Genomic DNA, 19,099 nt, shown 5'->3' with positions numbered 1-19,099 from the left:
CATTCATGCATCAACATTTATTCCGAAACAGAAGTAATTTAGATTTACAGATAGTTAACATGAACCCTCGAAGATCAAGGCCAGATGTATGTTCTTCAGTTTTAACTACATAGAAACAAGAACAGCTAAATTCTTTGCTCAATGACTTTATATAGTTCTTCATCACCCTATTTCTCCTGTTTTTTTGTACATTCTATTGCAGCTCTCATTTTCTTCTGTCGTCATTCGTAACGAAGTCAAAGAAAAATTGAAATGTCTTCTTTTTTATAAAAGGTCTTCATTCCATCAATGAAAACTAAGCTCTCGGAGTAAGCTACTGCGTGGCGATCAAAAACTCCTAGCCTTCCGAGACACTTGATTGTGTAATTTTCAAGATCAACCCAATATACTCTTTTGATTTTGTGACTGACAAACAATATATCACCATTTCTAAAACATTGGAGGAACCTTGGCTTCACACGCGAAGTTGGCACCTTGATTAAGAAATTAAATGGCCCAAAAGACGACTTGCTCCAATTATCACATTTATCGTTGAAAATATGAATATCAGTAGTTTCCCCAAAGAATAGTTTCGAACTATAGAACATGACAGCAAGAAGATCCCTTAATTTCAGTAATGTATATTTTCCATTCAACTTTCGCGTGAAGGTAGAATTACTTGAACCAAGATCAGGCAATAACCTTAAAAACTCTTGTCGAACATCAATTGACATGACAGTCATTCTTATGTTCACATCATCATAAACTTGCGTAATCAACCAAAATGGAGATCCATTTACAATAACACAGTACGAAACTTTATTAATAGCCCCATCTGGATTATGGAAGTTCGAGGAAGAAATTTTTTTCCAACAACCAGTTCTGCATGAATAGATATAACCATATAATGGACGTGTTTAAATAACGTAAACATACATGCATTTGTAATTGTTGACAACAGATTCGAACCCAAAACCTTGTTGTAAATCTCACTAACAAATATAGCAACATAGAGGCAAATGTATAAATAATTTAGCAAGTCCAGACCAAGACCACAGTCAACAAAATAAAGCATGCATGTAAACAAAATCAGTAACTGAAATAACAAAGAAAAAAACGAAGATGTACCCGAAACCATAACTTTCAACAGTGACTGAAAATAATGGTAGTGCGCAGATACAGAACGCCAAGAAAAGAAGATCACAGCTGAGTCACCAGGCCTTGCTCGAAGCCCTGACTGCTCTTGAAGATAATATTTCCCCCTACCTGCTGCGTTTGGGATGCGTGCAATATCTCTACCAGGATAAAACAGCTCGGAGTTTATGTTAACAGTAACAACAAAACCTCCACCTTGACTAGCACCTCAGTCGCCGGAAAACTAACTAACAGCACTTCAAACTTGTGCAGAGAGGGAGAAGAGAAGATAATGTTGTGTGTTGTAACAAATAAATTCACTTTAGCCTCTATTTATAGGAGAGGAAAAGTGAAACTGTCCACACACTTAATGTATGAATTGAACTGCTCCATTAATAAAAAAATCAAAACTGATCAGATTTTGAATTTAAATTATTTGTAACAGCTTTTCACTTAACACCCACATTATTATCAGATTTTAATTCAATATATATATATATATATATATATATATATATATATCAGTTACAGATCAGATTATATTCATGTCCAGGTTCAATGAATTAGACTAAGCCCACTAACAAAGTGACTTAGCCCAATTCAGTATCGAACCCAACCTAACAATTGTAATAGTAATAATCCAGTCACCGATAAATAAATTTGAATTAAAATTAATTCTCAAATAAATAAAATCCTCGCCCAGTTCGTCTCACGAGACGCCGAGACATTCGCCCAAATCGCCCTTCGACCCGACCCGGTCCGGTGCGGTGCGTGGCGAAGGGCGGTGGCAGTGCGCGTGTGTGTGCACGTGAAGCACACAACAACACAATGGACCATCACACAACTTAGTAGTTGTATACTACTCATGTGTGTGATACCATATAAAGCACACAACCCCCTTTATTTATTTCAATGTGGGACAAAACATTCTCAAAAATTTCAAGCTTTTCCAAGCTACTTTCAACTCTCATTTCATATGGATTTCATTAAGAAAATTCTTAAAACCATACATGAAAATTTAAGTTCAAATATCATTGAACAATTTCCAATCATTAGATTTTTAGGATTAACATCAAGAACATAATTAAATTAAGCTCTAAAATCCTAGTCTGAACCCATTGCACCATACTCATTGATGCCCATACCTCTTTTACGAACTGACACTCAAACAAAACATGCTTTTCGTCTTCTTCTTCTATTCTACACCAAGGACATTTACCATCAATATTTACCCTCTTATTTAGCAGTGCCCATCCGGTTGGCAGACATAACCGACTCGTCCTCCACAGAAAAAAATGAACCTTCCCAGGCAAATCTAAGTTCCATAATTTTTTCCAGAACCCTGCATCAGATGTATTACTTTCTCCAACCAGTTGACGATAACAGCTTTTTACCGTGAACTCTCCTTTTGCATCAAAAAACCACAACCAAGAATCCTTTCTATCCCTTGTGGGCAGAGAGATATTTTTTATGAGTTGAACATCCCTGCTATTAAACAGGTCATTCAGAATGTCAACATCCCATTTTCTCTGATGATCTTCCATTAGATCACACACTTTTATATTTTCCAGATCCTGATTCATACTTGTCGTTAAATACCCATTCTCAGCACTTGGCAACCACGAAATTTTCCACAGAAACGTATCTCTCCCCGTGCCAATACTTCTCCGACATCCATGCTTTACCACCTCCTGAGCTGCAAGTATCCTCCTCCACATATAGCTCGGGTTATCCCCCAATTTCTCATTCAAAAAATCAGTTTTTGGGAAGTACTTCACCTTCATAATACTCGTAACTAAAGGGTTTGAATCATTTAGGAGCCTCCACCCCTGCTTTGTAAGCATAACAATCTTGAATTGATGAAGATTTTTAAACCCCAGGCCTCCTGCTTCTTTAACATCACAAAGCTTCTCCCAAGCCACCCAACACACTCCTTTATTGTCATTTCCACTCCCCCACCAAAATCCGTTCATTTGCCGTTGAATTGTAATACATATCTCGTTGGGAATAAGCAGCAAGTTCATCCAAAAATTTGGTATCGTTTGAGCTGCTGTTTTCAAGAGTAAACACTTTCCTGCTCTTGATATACTCATACTCTTCCACATTTGCAGTTTCTGATGAACTCGGTCGCTTAAGAAATTAAATGCCTCATTCTTTTTTCTTCCTATCGACATTGGTAATCCAAGATACTTCCCTGGTGTCATACTTTCTTGCACTTCTAACACCCCACAAATTTGATTTCTATTTTCTACTGAGGTGTTCAGGCTAAAAGTAATTATGGACTTGCTGAAATTTACAGCTTGACCAGATAAAACCTCATACCTTTGTATAATCTGCTTCATCACCCTTGCTTCGGATTCGACTGCCTTAAAGAAGAAATAACAGTCATCCGCAAATAGTAAATGTGACACAGCTGGTGCCCTTCTTGCAATGCTACACCCATGAATCAATCCCATATCTTCATTCCTCCTTATTATTGAGCTAAGTCCCTCAGCACAAAGGATGTATAAATAGGGGGACATGGGTGTTGGATTTTTAACGCAGCGGGGGCATGACAAAACACTTTTCCACATATAAAATCCAAATAAAAGCATATAAATCGTGAATAAAAATTCGAGGGATCGAATCTAACCTTTTAAAATAATTCGGAGACAACGATCAGAGATCCTTAGCAGTTGCTTCTCAAGTGTGAAGCACTCCACCGGTATCCACCAAGAAAACGATGTTAAGGAGGAGGAAGGAGGTGGAGAGAATTGAGTTTTCCAAACTTTTTGGGTTTTGGGGTACGATGTGGGTTAGAATAAAATAGGGTCTATAATAGTGTATTTATAGACAAAATTTTCAGCTGAAATTTTCCCATAAATATTATTATTATTATCCCATTTATTATTCTCATTAATAATTAAAACACCTTTTAATCATTAATCCTTTTTCTAAACACTTTAGAAATAATTCTCTCTCTTGATTTAATTTCCAAAAATTAAATCCTTTAATTAATAATATTAAGAACTTTTCTTAATTAATTTATAATCAATTAAATCTCATTTAATCAATTATTAAATTTGCCAATTAATTATTTATTTCACAAATAAATAATTATTAGCCATTATTAATTAATTCCTCCACCATTAAATCATTCTCTTTTTATGGTGTGACCCTGTAGGTTCAATATTAAGCCGGTAGTAGAAATAAATAATAATAAAACTATTTTATCATTATTTATATAAATTCTCTAATTTATTAAATATGATTAATTAATTAATCACATTTATTCTACATCGTGAGTGATGCTTCTCAACATATCGCGACTATCCGGATAATATGAATTCACTGCTTAGAATACCAAGAACCTGTCAGTGAATAGTTACCGTACAATAAACTCCTTCTACCCTACAATGTCCCGATTAAATACAAGGCATGGATCTCGTGTCAAGCCTATCTAATTCAATCACTTGCTTACCATTTACTATGCGTAGTTCTATACAAATTAGAAACTCCTTTCTAATTTCATTCACTCTGGCCAGAGATTCCTGAACTAGCATAAGTGGATCAGCCTTGAACATTCGCTTCCTTCACTGGAAGGGGTAGATCCTTTATTGATCATACACTATCTTCGTGTACAAATTCCTATACCCAGAAGAGCCCTAATAATTGTCCCTGGAGACTAAGAACTAAACCAAAGCATAGTTCAGTGTACACAAGATGACTATGATGACCTCAAGTCTAAGGATACTTGTACAACTATCACTATGTGAACAACTGCTGACACGTGAGTGAACTCCATCAGTTGTTCAGCTGTGCGAGTCATGTTCAGTGAACTTATTCCATAATAAGCACCTACATACTAGCTATAGTGTCACCACACAAATGTCTATGAGAACAGACATCATTCATAATGAAGCAAACATAGTATGTACCGATCTCTGCGGATTATTAATTACCAGTTAGTAATCCTATGACCAGGAACTATTTAAGTTTAGAGTTATCATCTTTTTAGGTCTCACTATTATGATCTCATCATAATCCATAAAAAGCTTTACTCTAAACTATGGTATATCTTATTTAAACACTTAAATAGATAAAGCCCGTAATAAAAACAAAACAAGTCTTTTATTAATATCAATGAAATCAAAACAGATTACATAAAAGTTATTCCTAAATCCTCATACATGATTGGACTTAGGACATATTCCTTTCAATCTCCCACTTGTACTAAAGCCAATCACTCTGGTATCTAATACCCATCCTGTCATTATGACGATCAAAGTGACTTTCATAAAGTAGCTTTGTGAGTGGGTCTGCTATGTTGTTATGTGTGTCAACTCTAATTCAATACAATACAAGAAATGTTAACGCGCTCCCACTAACCCTTTTGTAGACGCATGGTTCATCTACGTTTTTGATAAAATCAAACTCTTTGATTGTCTCATCAAAACGAATGTTCCATCTTTCGAGAAGCCTGCTTTAAACCACATATGGTTCGCAGCAGCTTACACACTAGGTTTTCATTTCTTTTGGAAAGAAAACCATCTGGCCATCTGCCAGATTTCATAGTCGTAGTAAGCAGCATTCGCAAGCAAAATCCGAACTGATTTTAACAGGGCTACAGGTAAAAAGTTTTATCAAAGTCAATCCATTGCCTTTGTTTGAATCCTTTTGCCACAAGCCTGGCCTTATAGGTCTCCACCTGGCCATCTGCTATAATCTATCTTTTGTATACCGTATACATAGATTCCATTCTGGATTTCATGGCACTATGCCATTTCTCTGAGTCAACACTACTCATAGCCTCATTATAGGTCACAGGGTCGTCATCATCAATGATCGACAACTCATTGTCATTCTCAATGACAAGGCCATATTACCTCTCAGGTTGGCGAGACACTCTCCCTGATCTATGAATGGGCTGTTCCACAAAAGGTTGTTCAGTCAGAACAGGTGTTTCCACTTGATCCGTAGTAGTTTGTGCTTCTTGAACTTCATCAAGTCCAATTTTGCTCCCACTGTTTCCTTCAAGGATAAACTCCTTTTCCAAGAAGGTAGAATGTCTGGAGACAAACACCCGATGATCGGTGTAAAAGTAATACCCTAAAGTCTCTTTAGGATATCCCACAAAACTACATTTTACGGATCGAGATTCCAGCTTATCTGGGTCAACTTTCTTGACATAAGCTGGACATCCCCAAATCTTAACGTGTTTAAGACTCGGTTTCCTTTCTTTCCATATCTCATACGGAGTTTGAGGAACAGATTTGGAAAGCACCTTATTCAGTAAATATGCTGAGGTTTCCAATGCATAACCCCATAGGAATACTGGAAGATTTGCATAGCTCATCATGGACCGAACTATGTCTAACAAAGTTTGATTTCTCCTTTCAGATACCAATCTGGAGGAGTCCACTGGGAGACTATACCATTTACTTTGAGATAATCTAGAAACACTCCATTAAAGTATTCACCACCTCGATCTGATCGAAGAGTTATAATACTATGTTTGGTTGTTTCTCCACTCCATACTTATATTCTTTGAACTTTTCAAAGGCCTCAAACTTGTGTTTCATCAAACACATATCCGAATCCAGATCTATCATCTATGAAAGTAATGAAGTATGAAAATCCACCCATGGCTTGCGTAGACATTGGTCCACATACATCTGTGTGTACCATTCCTAGCAAATCTGCAGCCCTCTCTCCATGTCCACTAAATGAAGACTGCAGTGCCACTATGAAGTGAGATTTTTATCATCCCTTTTCTTTTATTAGTTTGTTCAATCTGAAGTAAATTATGTCACATATATACAGACCATTATTTAAAGTACCACGTCCATAAAGAATATTATCTCTAAGAATAGAACATTCATTATTCTCAATAATAAATGAAAATCCAGCCAAGTCTAACATGGGAATAATATTCCTCACAATCGAGGGAACAAAATAACAATTATTTCAAACAATAGTCTTGCCCGTAGGCATATGTAAATGAAATGATTCTACATCTTCAGCAGCAACTCTTGCTCCATTTTCATCAGTAGAATCACCTCCTCTTCCTCAAGAGTCCTACTTCTCCTTGGTCCCTGCAACAAATTGCAGATATGAGAACCACAGGCGGTATCTAATACCCAAGTAGAAATGACATATTCACTTCTATCATGAACATACCTGAATCAGAAGCGCTAGTCTCACTACCCTTCTTCTTTAATTCTGTAAGGTAAACCTTGCAGTTCCTCTTCCAGTGCCCCACCTTGTTACAGTGAAAGCAAACAACTTTGCTCTCGGGGTCTTCAGCTTTTGGTGGAACCGACATTTTCTCACCTACTTTCTTCTTCTCGGAAGAGTTCCTCTTCATTTTCTTAGGATTGAAACCTTCACCAATTAGAAGAACATAACTCTTCTTAGGGGAAAAATTCGATTCCGCAGTCTTCAACATGTTGTGGAGTTTAGGCAGGCTGACATCCAACTTATTCATGTGAAAGTTCACAACAAACTGCGAGAACGAACTCGGAAGCGATTGCAAGACCAAGTCTTGGCTCAGCTCCCCATCCATGGCAAAACCAAGTTGTCCAAGACGTTCAATCAAATTGATCATCTTAAGTACATGGTCATTCACAGATGATCCCTCAGACATCCTACAACCGAACAACTCCTTTGATATCTCATATCAAGCTGTCCTCCCTGCCATATCATACAACTCTTGTAGATGCATGAGGATAGTGTGAGCATCCATATGCTCATGTTGCTTCTGTAGCTCAATGTTCATGGAAGCTAGCATGATGCATTGAGCAACATTTGCATCATCTATCCACTTACGATACACAACGTGTTCATCATTATGTGCATCACTAGCAGGTTCAGTAGGCTTAGGTGAGTCAATCACGTATTCCAGCTTCTCAATCCTGAGAACAATTCTCAAGTTTCGAAGCCAGTCAGCATAATTAGGACCAGTCAATTTGTGAGCATCTAGTATGCTCCTGAGTGATAGTGCAGAAGACATAACGTACAAAGTAAATCTGTAAATGATAAACACATAACAACACTTAGCAAATATTCGATTTCATTTCAAAACACTATATGAATCGGGTCTTTATTCATAAGTGGCTCCCACTAGTTTTCCTAATTTATTCAACCCCCTTACGTGAAAAATTAAGCATTCATAATGCTAGTGAGAATAGGGATCCTACATTCCATTACACGACCCCGGCTGTAGCACGAACCGCCATGTAATGTTTAATAGGCAGACAACTCTTGTCAATTACATCTCATGTTATTCCCTAATCAAACTTTAGCCTCTTGAATAATTGAGTCTCGGCTGTAGCACGACAAACTCAATATTCTAAGTCAAGTCTAACCCAACATTCCGTACAGTTGAATCAGTCCCCAAAGGCCCACGGCTGTAGCACGTACCAACCTTTAGATTCTTATTCAATGTACACATCTCTATGTAATAGACAAGTATTTCTTATTTCGAAATCAAAGCCCTCGGCTGTAGCACGAACCGACAATGATTCAAAAATAAGAACTACTTTTCTATCATGTTGGAAGGCTATGACCGACACAAACCCGTTTTGTCATTGGTCAATTACTACTTGATATTATTTAATTTTAGAGGGATTATATTACGTTACAATCATAATCATATTATAAAGAGATTCTTCCTTTTAAATTAAATATTTCAAATCAATAATCAATAATCAGACGATTCCCAGATCGGGTGGAGCATTGTCAAGAGGCGTCACTTAATAACCCTTTCTTACAGATGGAAATCTGTTGTTGACAGAATCATCCTTTCTCTCATATCGAAAATTCATATTCAATTACGTGTTTCATAAACACAAGAATCTCATGATTGTATTCATAATATTATTATTAAGGTTATGAAACAATTTCACTATACTAGGTTGTCTAACAAACGCCTTATGTTCATTCAAGTTCACCTAAATCTATCATCGCATGATAAACTAAGCATATATCACATATATCAACATGAATAAACATCAAGGTAGGCATGTTATATCATCTAGCACATTAGTCTAAGCATTATACATCTCTATGTATCACATGAAGCATTTAAAAATCAATTTAAACGATTAAAAACAGCTTTAAAACACTTCATGGAATATAAACAGTTCAAAACTTTTATATAAACTAAAATTGATCACACCATTAGATCCGTCTCGAAAAAACGAATCCAACGGTATATTGCACGCCCAAAACGGAGTTACAAAACTCCCAGAAAATCAAATTTAAAATCAACAGACGGGCTGTAACGCATTACAGGAACGCGTTACAAGACCTATAACGCATTCCGGTGATGCGTTACACCCCTTTTCAGCCATTAAAGGGTGTAACGCATTCCGTGAATGCGCCACAGGTGTGTAACGCATTCCCGGAATGCGTTACACCCCTATTATTTATTTTTATTTTTTTATTTTTCTGCAGCCGTCAACAGCTTCTTCTCGAAACCCGTGCCTGACTCCTCTGTTTTGTGTCTGCTTTTCTTTCTACCTTTACTGACAGCCGTGACTTTCAACACAGAAGCAACAACAGATATATATATACTTACTAACAATTTATATATATATATACAAGATTATTTAATTATGAATTTAATTTTAAGAACTTCAAAAATTCATAATAAAAAATCTATACATCATAAAATTATGAAAAAAATACCCAGACGATCTACAACACTTGTAGAACCTAAATCAACATTCAAAATTATTCCGAGAAACGATTTCTCATCAAATAAAATTAATCCATAATATAACTTGTAAAAATCATAATTAATTCATACAAGCACATAAAATTCTGAAATTTTTACCACAGATCTATATGCATACAACCTATGCTCTGATACCATTGTTGGATTTTTAACGCAGCGGGGGCATGGCAAAACACTTTTCCACATATAAAATCCAAATAAAAGCATATAAATCGTGAATAAAAATTCGAGGGATCGAATCTAACCTTTTAAAATAATTCGGAGACAACGATCAGAGATCCTTAGCAGTTGCTCCTCAAGTGTGAAGCACTCCACCGGTATCCACCAAGAAAACGATGTTAAGGAGGAGGAAGGAGGTGGAGAGAATTGGGTTTTCCAAACTTTTTGAGTTTTGGGGTACGATGTGGGTTAGAATAAAATAGGGTCTATAATAGTGTATTTATAGGCAAAATTTTCAGCTGAAATTTTCCCATAAATATTATTATTATTATCCCATTTATTATTCTCATTAATAATTAAAACACCTTTTAATCATTAATCCTTTTTCTAAACACTTTAGAAATAATTCTCTCTCTTGATTTAATTTCCAAAAATTAAATCCTTTAATTAATAATATTAAGAACTTTTCTTAATTAATTTATAATCAATTAAATCTCATTTAATCAATTATTAAATTTGCCAATTAATTATTTATTTCATAAATAAATAATTATTAGCCATTATTAATTAATTCCTCCACCATTAAATCATTCTCTTTTTATGGTGTGACCCTGTAGGTTCAATATTAAGCCGGTAGTAGAAATAAATAATAATAAAACTATTTTATCATTATTTATATAAATTCTCTAATTTATTAAATATGATTAATTAATTAATCACATTTATTCTACATCGTGAGTGATGCTTCTCAACATATCGCGACTATCCGGATAATATGAATTCACTGCTTAGAATACCAAGAACCTGGCAGTGAATAGTTACCGTACAATAAACTCCTTCTACCCTACAATGTCCCGATTAAATACAAGGCATGGATCTCGTGTCAAGCCTATCTAATTCAATCACTTGCTTACCATTTACTATGCGTAGTTCTATACAAATTAGAAACTCCTTTCTAATTTCATTCACTCTGGCCAGAGATTCCTGAACTAGCATAAGTGGATCAGCCTTGAACATTCGCTTCCTTCACTGGAAGGGGTAGATCCTTTATTGATCATACACTATCTTCGTGTACAAATTCCTATACCCAGAAGAGCCCTAATAATTGTCCCTGGAGACTAAAAACTAAACCAAAGCATAGTTCAGTGTACACAAGATGACTATGATGACCTCAAGTCTAAGGATACTTGTACAACTATCACTATGTGAACAACTGCTGACACGTGAGTGAACTCCATCAGTTGTTCAGCTGTGCGAGTCATGTTCAGTGAACTTATTCCATAATAAGAACCTACATACTAGCTATAGTGTCACCACACAAATGTCTATGAGAACAGACATCCTTCATAATGAAGCAAGCATAGTATGTACCGATCTCTGCGGATTATTAATTACCAGTTAGTAATCCTATGACCAGGAACTATTTAAGTTTAGAGTTCCCATCTTTTTAGGTCTCACTATTATGATCTCATCATAATCCATAAAAAGCTTTACTCTAAACTATGGTATATCTTATTTAAACACTTAAATAGATAAAGCCCGTAATAAAAACAAAACAAGTCTTTTATTAATATCAATGAAATCAAAACAGATTACATAAAAGTTATTCCTAAATCCTCATACATGATTGGACTTAGGACATATTCCTTTCAATGGGATCCCCCTGCCTAATCCCCCTTTGAGGTCGAACATCACCATAAACCACTCCCTGATGTATGAAGCTGTACGAAACTGTCTTAATGCAGGTCATAATTCTCCTAGTCCACTGGTCATGAAAGCCAAACTTTAGCAACATACCTTCAATGAAATCCCACTCAAGTCTGCATACGCCTTAGATATGTCAATCTTTAATCCAGCAACACCATTCCTCCCTTGAGATCGACGTTTGATATAGTGATTTATTTCAAAGGCGATCAGAGCATTATCAGTTAATAAACGTCCTTCTATAAAAGCACTTTAATTTGCAGATATCAACATAGGCAAGCATTTTTTCAAACGATTTGCTAACACTTTGGATAAAATTCTGAACAAAACTTTACAGAGAGATATGGGGCGTAACTCACTCATCTGTTGTGGTTGCTTTACTTTCGGAATCAAACATACTAAGGTACGATTAAATTCCATTTGTAGCTCTCCAGTAGCAAAGAAACGCTGACAAAATTCCACCACATCCTGCTCGACAATACTCCAATAAGCTTGATAGAAAGCAGGGTTTAGCCCATCATACCCAGGTGCTTTTTTTGCATGCATTGAAAATACTGCTTCCTTTACTTCCTCAGCTGATATATCCTCCAGTAACTGTGTATTTTGCTCGCTGGTAATCCTTTTCACCTTCTCATTTTATGATAAGTACCCTGCTGTCATTGTGGACTTAAACAATTCAGAAAAATACTCCTCAATGACCTTCTGCACTCCTTGCGCATTATCTGCCCATTCGCCATTCGCGTCCTTTATCTTTAGTATTTGATGGTTCTTTCTTCGACCTGAGGCAAACTTGTGAAAAAATGAGTGTTTTGATCCCCTTCATGTAACCAAAACTGCTTTGATCGCTGTTTCCAATATACTTCTTGTCGCTCCAACAGCTTTAAGAACTCTTCTCTAGTCTCATTATACTTCCTCACCCCGTACGCATCTCGTCTTGATCTAAATCTTATCATAATCCCTCTACAATTTTTAATCTTATTACTCAATTCCTTTACTGTCCCTCCTCCCCATTCTTCCAACTTTAAACAACAATATTCAATTTTTCCCAGAATGTTGTCAAGACCATTTATATTCCAACTGCGTTGTACTAAATTTTAAAATCCGCCTCAAGAATCCATACATTCTCAAACCTGAATCTTCTAGATGTTGGCATGTAGACCTGTGTGTTTAGCTGTAGAACCAGCGGCAAATGATCCGAAGTGGATACTTCCAACACTTGAATTTCTGCATTCGGAAACAACCGCCTCCATCTCTAATTTGCAAACCCCCTATCCAGTCATTCTTGTACCCACCTTTCTGTTCCACGAAACCTCTCCCATGTAAATTTACACCCCTTAAAACCCAGATCTTCAAGACCACATTCTATAATTGTCTTATTAAACCCCTCTAATAGACGTCGTGGTTGTGGTCTCCCTCCCTTCTTCTTAAATTCAAAGAGCATATCATTAAAATCCCCAAATACACACCAAGGCAAGCTCGATCCTGTTGCAAGGTCAGTAAACAGATTCCATGATTCCTGGCATCTCTCTCTTTCAGGGCAACCATAAAAACCTGTGTAGCGCCAGCTACCAATCTGTTCATAATTTACCTCAAAATCAATATAGTTACTGTAGGTACCTCTTATTTCTAATGCTCCTACATTTTTCCAAAGCAACGCCAAGCCTCCCCCATGCCCTTGCGCATCAATAGTAAACGAGCCAGCAAAGTGAATCGACTTGCAGAGCGCTTCAATATTATTCTTATTAACTAAAATTTCTGATAAAAAAACTAAGTTGGGCCTATGTTTTTTAACGATTTCTTTCAGAAATCTAACTGCTCGTGAATTGCCCATTCCACGACAGTTCCACACTAAAGTACTTATAATGCTAGGCGGGCCTGAGGTCCAGAGCCCACCACATTCAAGTTTTTTGGAACAGGTGCATGGTCTTCTTGGTCTGTTGAAGAAGGCCCATCTGTTTGCATTTTTGTTGGCCCATTAGCTTGTAGACTTAAGTCCTCCTCCATACGTCTCCTTTTTAGCTCAAGCACGTATTTTTCTCCCTCATTTATCTCTTCATGCAAATCTGCTCCTCCCACTCATATCTTTATTCCCCTGATTTCGTGCTATAGCTAGAATCTTGCCATTATCCTCTAAATTTGTTACAATCAGCTTACCATTCTCCTTGATTTGCGCCTCATCTTTCTCCTTTCCACTTCCAGCCGCCGCCGTACCTGAATTTCCACCGCTCCCTCCCCAGTTACCTTTACCTTCTGCGTTTCTTAACCATCTCGAGGCAACTTCATTTTTTATGTTCTTATTTGGTGCTCGTAACCACGTACCATATGTCCGTTCAAGCTCTTTACCTGGATTTGCATATACCATATTACAGTCCCTTTCTGAATGCCCTAGTTTCCCACAAACGAAACAAAATGTACTAAACCACTCATACTTGAAGTTAACCCAACTCCACTCTCTTCCCGCTCGTTTGATTTTCATCCTCCTTTTCAATGGCTTACAAACATCTATCCGAACTCTAATTCTGTAATATGCTTTCCATAACCCATTAAAGTTTGTTGGATCAGACTTCACAAAAATTCCGACGTAATTAGCAATACCTTGCAATATATTTTCTGAAACCAGACCTTTAGGAATATCATACACCTGTACCCATATATCAGCTTCATTCAACGTTATCTCCTTACGATCTTCCCCCCCGCTAACTGCTTGTAAACTAACATCCCTTGTTCAAACGCCCATGATCCCCCATCGACTACCTTCTGCATATCCATGGGGTGATAAAACACAAAAGAATATCTCATTTCTCCTATATCATGGATTTCAACCCCTTCTTTTGGTCGTCATACTGTTGATAACACATTCTGCATCGCCTTGAAATTAATATTTCTTTCGGTACGGAATCTCCCAATGAGGACATACTATTCTTTATCTTATTCAATCACAGCATTCTCCACCACCATCCCTCCTTCGTCATCGTCATCAATCGATAATTTTGCATACAACTCGTTTAAACCAGAATTTGAATATTCCATTTTTTATTGTAATGTTTGAGAAAGACAAATGAAAGATAAAGAAATTTAAACAAAGAGAAAACTCTCATATAGAGAGAAAAAAGCCTCTCATTCTAGAGAGAAATAATAACTCATACTACATATGTATAATTTAATTGAAAGAAGATGGATTAAAAATATGTTTAATATCGACTATGTTTCAAATTTAAGTCTAAAAAATATAACTCAGGCTTGTTAATATGCTGGTAATCGAATTAACTTGCCCTCTTAGATACTTCTCCCCCTTTCAATTTATTTCCCTTATTTCATTCTCTTCATTTGTCATCTCATTTCCCTTCTAAACAAATGGAGGATTAGACTTTAGAGTATCAAAATACTAAGCACTTAGTAGAAGAAGTGGATAACAGTCCTGACAAGTATTATTGACGAGGATTTAATTAATGACCTCGCATGCAAGGGGCGGCAAACACCGCCACCCCAAACCTCGGTTTAATCATCAATTTAGTATTAAAATTTAGGGAAAAAAATTTATATATTAATATATTTAGTACTAAAATATTCTTATTTCTAAATTTCGCACCCTTAAAAATATATAAATTATATTTCGCCCCAGCAACCTCTAGTTTCTAGTTAGGTCCCTGCATGTAGGGGTGATTTTTAAAGAATATTGATAAAATGATATCATTATATTAAGCAATACTTACATCACAAGTAGCCGTAACAAAGTATCAGACATAATTAAGAACACAATGACAACTGAGTAGTAGTAGGAACATTTGCATCATTTATTGACATAAATTATTTAGTACAACTTCACGACATGAAGAAGAAAGATTTACCCGACTAGGATGAGATTACGAATAAGCCCGAGTTTCTTGATGAGTGCAAGTTCATGTGTTAGTTATAAAACTTTCTGTGCAACAAAGCAAAGTGAAGCCCTATCTTGTCAAAGACTTCTTCCACAAAGTGAAAGTAAGAATACCTCCAAGGCTTGATGAAATGCAAAGAACTGCAGAATCCTAAAAAACCAACTAGAAGACCAGGTCCTATACCAGCGTAAAACCACATACGCTCATCATCTGAATCAGAATCAGCTTGATTATAGTGGTGAATATTATGTGATTCTGTATCACCTGCACAAGGCTTCATGACAGGTTGTCCGCAGAGCTGATTGTTGCCAGCGTTAATGGAGGGATCAGTAAGGGTCTGGAGTTGGTTCCCAGCTGGTATTCTCCCTGTTAAATGATTAAAGGAGAGGTTCAGACTGCTTAAAAAGTTCAGATCCGACAAACTTTGTGGAATAGGACCACACAGATCATTTCTAGAGAGGTCAAGAACTTGCAGTTGTTTCAGTTTTCCAATTTTGTCAGGGATCCTTCCAGTCAGATGATTACCCGCTAAATTCAAATTTACTAAACCACGGAGATCCATCAACCCGTCTGGGATCACTCCACTGATATTGTTGTTTGAGAGATTAATGGAAAATAAATACCCAAGTGTAGTGGTGTATCCTTGTTCATATCCTTTGCTATCATCATCTATTATCAATTCATTATATTTTGATAAGAAGCCTGGAAAGTGAAAATTGTAGTGCCCAGTAGATACACTAAAATTGCTGAAACAAGCAGGTATGTTTCCCGTGAATTGATTGTGTGCCATGTTCAAGACTTGAATGGAAGAGAGGTGACAAATCCGTGCGGGAATTTCACCATAGAAAGTGTTGGACCGCAGTATCAGTATATAGAGATAAGTTAATTGCACTCCGATCCAAGGGGGGAATGTATCTCTCAAATTGTTCTTCCCCACATCAAGCGCGGACAACCATCTCAGATTCTGGAAGGATAATGGGAGTTCCCCTTGAAACTTGTTGTTGTGCAAGTTTAAATAATCGAGAAGTTCTAGGGAACCCAAAGAAGCAGGAATATCACCAGAGAGATTGTTATTCTTCAGGTCAAGTTCTTCCAATCCTCTCAAGTTTCCTAAGCACTGTGGTAGCTCTCCCGAAAGATTATTATTAGAGAGAACTAATGTCCACAATGATGTTAGATTGCATACAAATGCAGGAAAGTCACCTGGGAAACGGTTAACTGAGAGTGCTAACATAGACAAACTATTTGGAGCTGCTGTGATTGATGAGAGATGTTCTCCATAAAAGTCATTGTTGGATAGGTCAATGATAATCCCAGATCACCCCGGGGCCTTCTCCTTTCTGGGTCCGGACTCAAACTCCTTTGGGCTACAAGGACAGCGGTGCGCGGTGTAACTGTAGGGTGGGAACCTACAAAACAGAACCGGAGGGGGGTGGCGTCCCCGCGGCACCTCCGGTGTGAGAGTGAGAAAGGGTTTTTAAGGAGAAGAGGGGCAAAGAGGGGATTATGCGAATATATTTATGAGGAATACGTGTGTGAATGTAAGTATATGTGTGAGAGAGGGTATCTAAGATCGTAACCTGTAATCTTCCTTTTGTTCTACCTTTTATAGGTCTCCTACTAGGGTTTAGGGGTTTGTCCCTTTTCATCTGGACCGTAGGTTGGCCTTTTGGACTGTAGGGCATCTGGACGCCTGGGATGCGTCAGAGTACTATCAGATCTGGACCGTAAGAACGTCCTGGATTCCGGGTGCCTGGACGGTGGTGATGTTGCCACGTGTCCTGGGCTTATCAAGGTCAACGCTGAATACGTCAGAGTACTATCAGATCCAGAGCGTAGGAACGTTCCGGATCCCGGGGACCTGAACGGTGGTGATACCGCCACGTGTCCTGGGATCTTATATTTGGGTCCGGGCCTGACTTATTATGGGCTATCAGTCAACATAGTATGCCTTGGCTAAAAGCACACTCCCAAACCAAGCAGCTGGAAGGGTATCTGATATGCTCGTGTTTAACATTATCAGACTTAAAATCTGACTCTGTGTTAGGAGCCACTGGGGAAATTGGGGCCCCACTTTTAAGGACTGCATGTATAAATCTTTGAGTTGAAACGGAGGAATCCATTTAGAGCTAACATTCAGCACTAGGCTAGACTTTGAAGAAATAGACAATAATGTCAGCCTTGTGAGGTTGATGAAGTGATGCTCCGAAAGTATACCGTCCCACGAATTAGAAGAAAGTTCCAAACTTGTTAGATTTGATAGCTCTCCAATGCATTTAGAAATCGGCCCGCTTAGTTGATTATTGGCTACATCCAATGATTCTAACTTTGTCAGCTGGCAAAATGCTTCTGGCAGACAACCCCTGAATTCATTTGAGCCTATAATTAGGCTTGTAAGCCTAGTGAGATTGCCTATAATAGGCGGAACTGGACCACTTAATCTATTAATTGAAAGTTTAAGTATAGAAAGTGATGTCAAATTTCCAATACATTGAGGAATGAAACCTTCAAAATTATTGTCTGAAAGATCAAGTTCATAAAGGGAAGCCAACCTTCCGATAGATTTAGGAATCCAACCTTCAAACTTATTATTCTTTAGACGAAGATTAGTGAGAGATGTCAAACTTCCAATACACTCTGGAATTAAACCTAGTAAATGATTATCTGAGAAATCAAGTGGAGAAAGAGAAGTCAAACTTCTAATAGACTCTGGCATTGAACCATACAAATCATTAGATGAGAGATCAAGTTGAAGAAGAGATGTCAACCTTCCAATTGATTTAGGGATTGGACCAGTAAACCGGTTACACCCAAGACGAAGATGTGCAAGGCTACTACTGTTAATAATTGATAAAGGGAAAGAAGACTTAAGAGAGTTGAAACTAAGATCAAGTGAAATAAGAGATGTTAAATTCATAAAAAGGTGATGATGAGGGATGTTGTCCGGAAGCTCACATATGTGCAATATAAGTGTCAACATTGAATTAGGAAGCATGTTAATAGACGTAACCCAATCAGTGGCTTGGGAAAGATTAACATGGGTAAGATCCAAGTATTCCAGTGAAGAAAGCTTAGATAACCACCCCATGCTATCGACACTTAATACATTATCCGCTAAATCAAGGTACTGTAAACTTGAAAGGTTTCCTAGATGATGGGGGATAAAACCTTCAAACAAGCAAGTAGACAGGTTGAGATATGTTAGATCCTTAAAGGACCCTAAAAATTCTGGAAATTTGGTACCATCAAACATGTTGTAACTCAAGTCCAAGTAAGTCAAGTATTTTAAATCAAACAATGAAGGAAGTAGTACACCTTTTAGAAAACCGAATCGAAGATCAAGTTTCATGATATGACCAGTTCTGTCATTGCAACCAATTCTATGCCATGCACAACAATCATCTCCAACCCATGACGACAAGATATTTAATTCATCAAGGAAACTTTCTTTAAAAAGTAGTAGAGCTTGTTTCTCACTCTCAATGCAGCTGCTATTCGAATAGCGTCCAACTATTTCCCCACATCC

General features: G+C 37.2%; 1 protein-coding gene across 1 annotated transcript; it reads right to left on the bottom strand.

Annotated features, from left to right (window-relative positions):
* Nucleotides 1–236: 236 nt before the first annotated feature.
* LOC141685047 (uncharacterized) lies at nucleotides 237–13,526 on the bottom strand. The gene is made up of 7 exons (XM_074490171.1): nucleotides 12,988–13,526; nucleotides 12,475–12,772; nucleotides 12,055–12,322; nucleotides 11,789–11,934; nucleotides 2,259–3,479; nucleotides 916–1,075; nucleotides 237–814 (listed from the first exon to the last, which is right to left on the bottom strand). The coding sequence occupies exons 1-7, from the start codon at nucleotides 13,524–13,526 to the stop codon at nucleotides 237–239; spliced, it is 3,210 nt and encodes a 1,069-aa protein (XP_074346272.1).
* Nucleotides 13,527–19,099: the final 5,573 nt, after the last annotated feature.

Source organism: Apium graveolens, chromosome 9 (assembly GCF_009905375.1).
Source record: "Apium graveolens cultivar Ventura chromosome 9, ASM990537v1, whole genome shotgun sequence".
Taxonomy (NCBI): domain Eukaryota; kingdom Viridiplantae; phylum Streptophyta; class Magnoliopsida; order Apiales; family Apiaceae; genus Apium; species Apium graveolens.
This window is presented reverse-complemented; position numbering and strand designations above follow the sequence as displayed.

Bases quoted from the DNA above. Each gene is read 5' to 3' on its own strand.
- LOC141685047 (XM_074490171.1), bottom strand. From the start codon at position 13,526: ATGGGCAATTCACGAGCAGTTAGATTTCTGAAAGAAATCGTTAAAAAA. The intron at 12,323-12,474 runs GTCGAAGAAAGA...TAAAATGAGAAG, and splicing joins TTTTCACAAGTTTGCCTCAG to GTGAAAAGGATTACCAGCGA. The intron at 1,076-2,258 runs GTATGGGCATCA...TTGTTATTTCAG, and splicing joins AGTGTCAGTTCGTAAAAGAG to TTACTGATTTTGTTTACATG.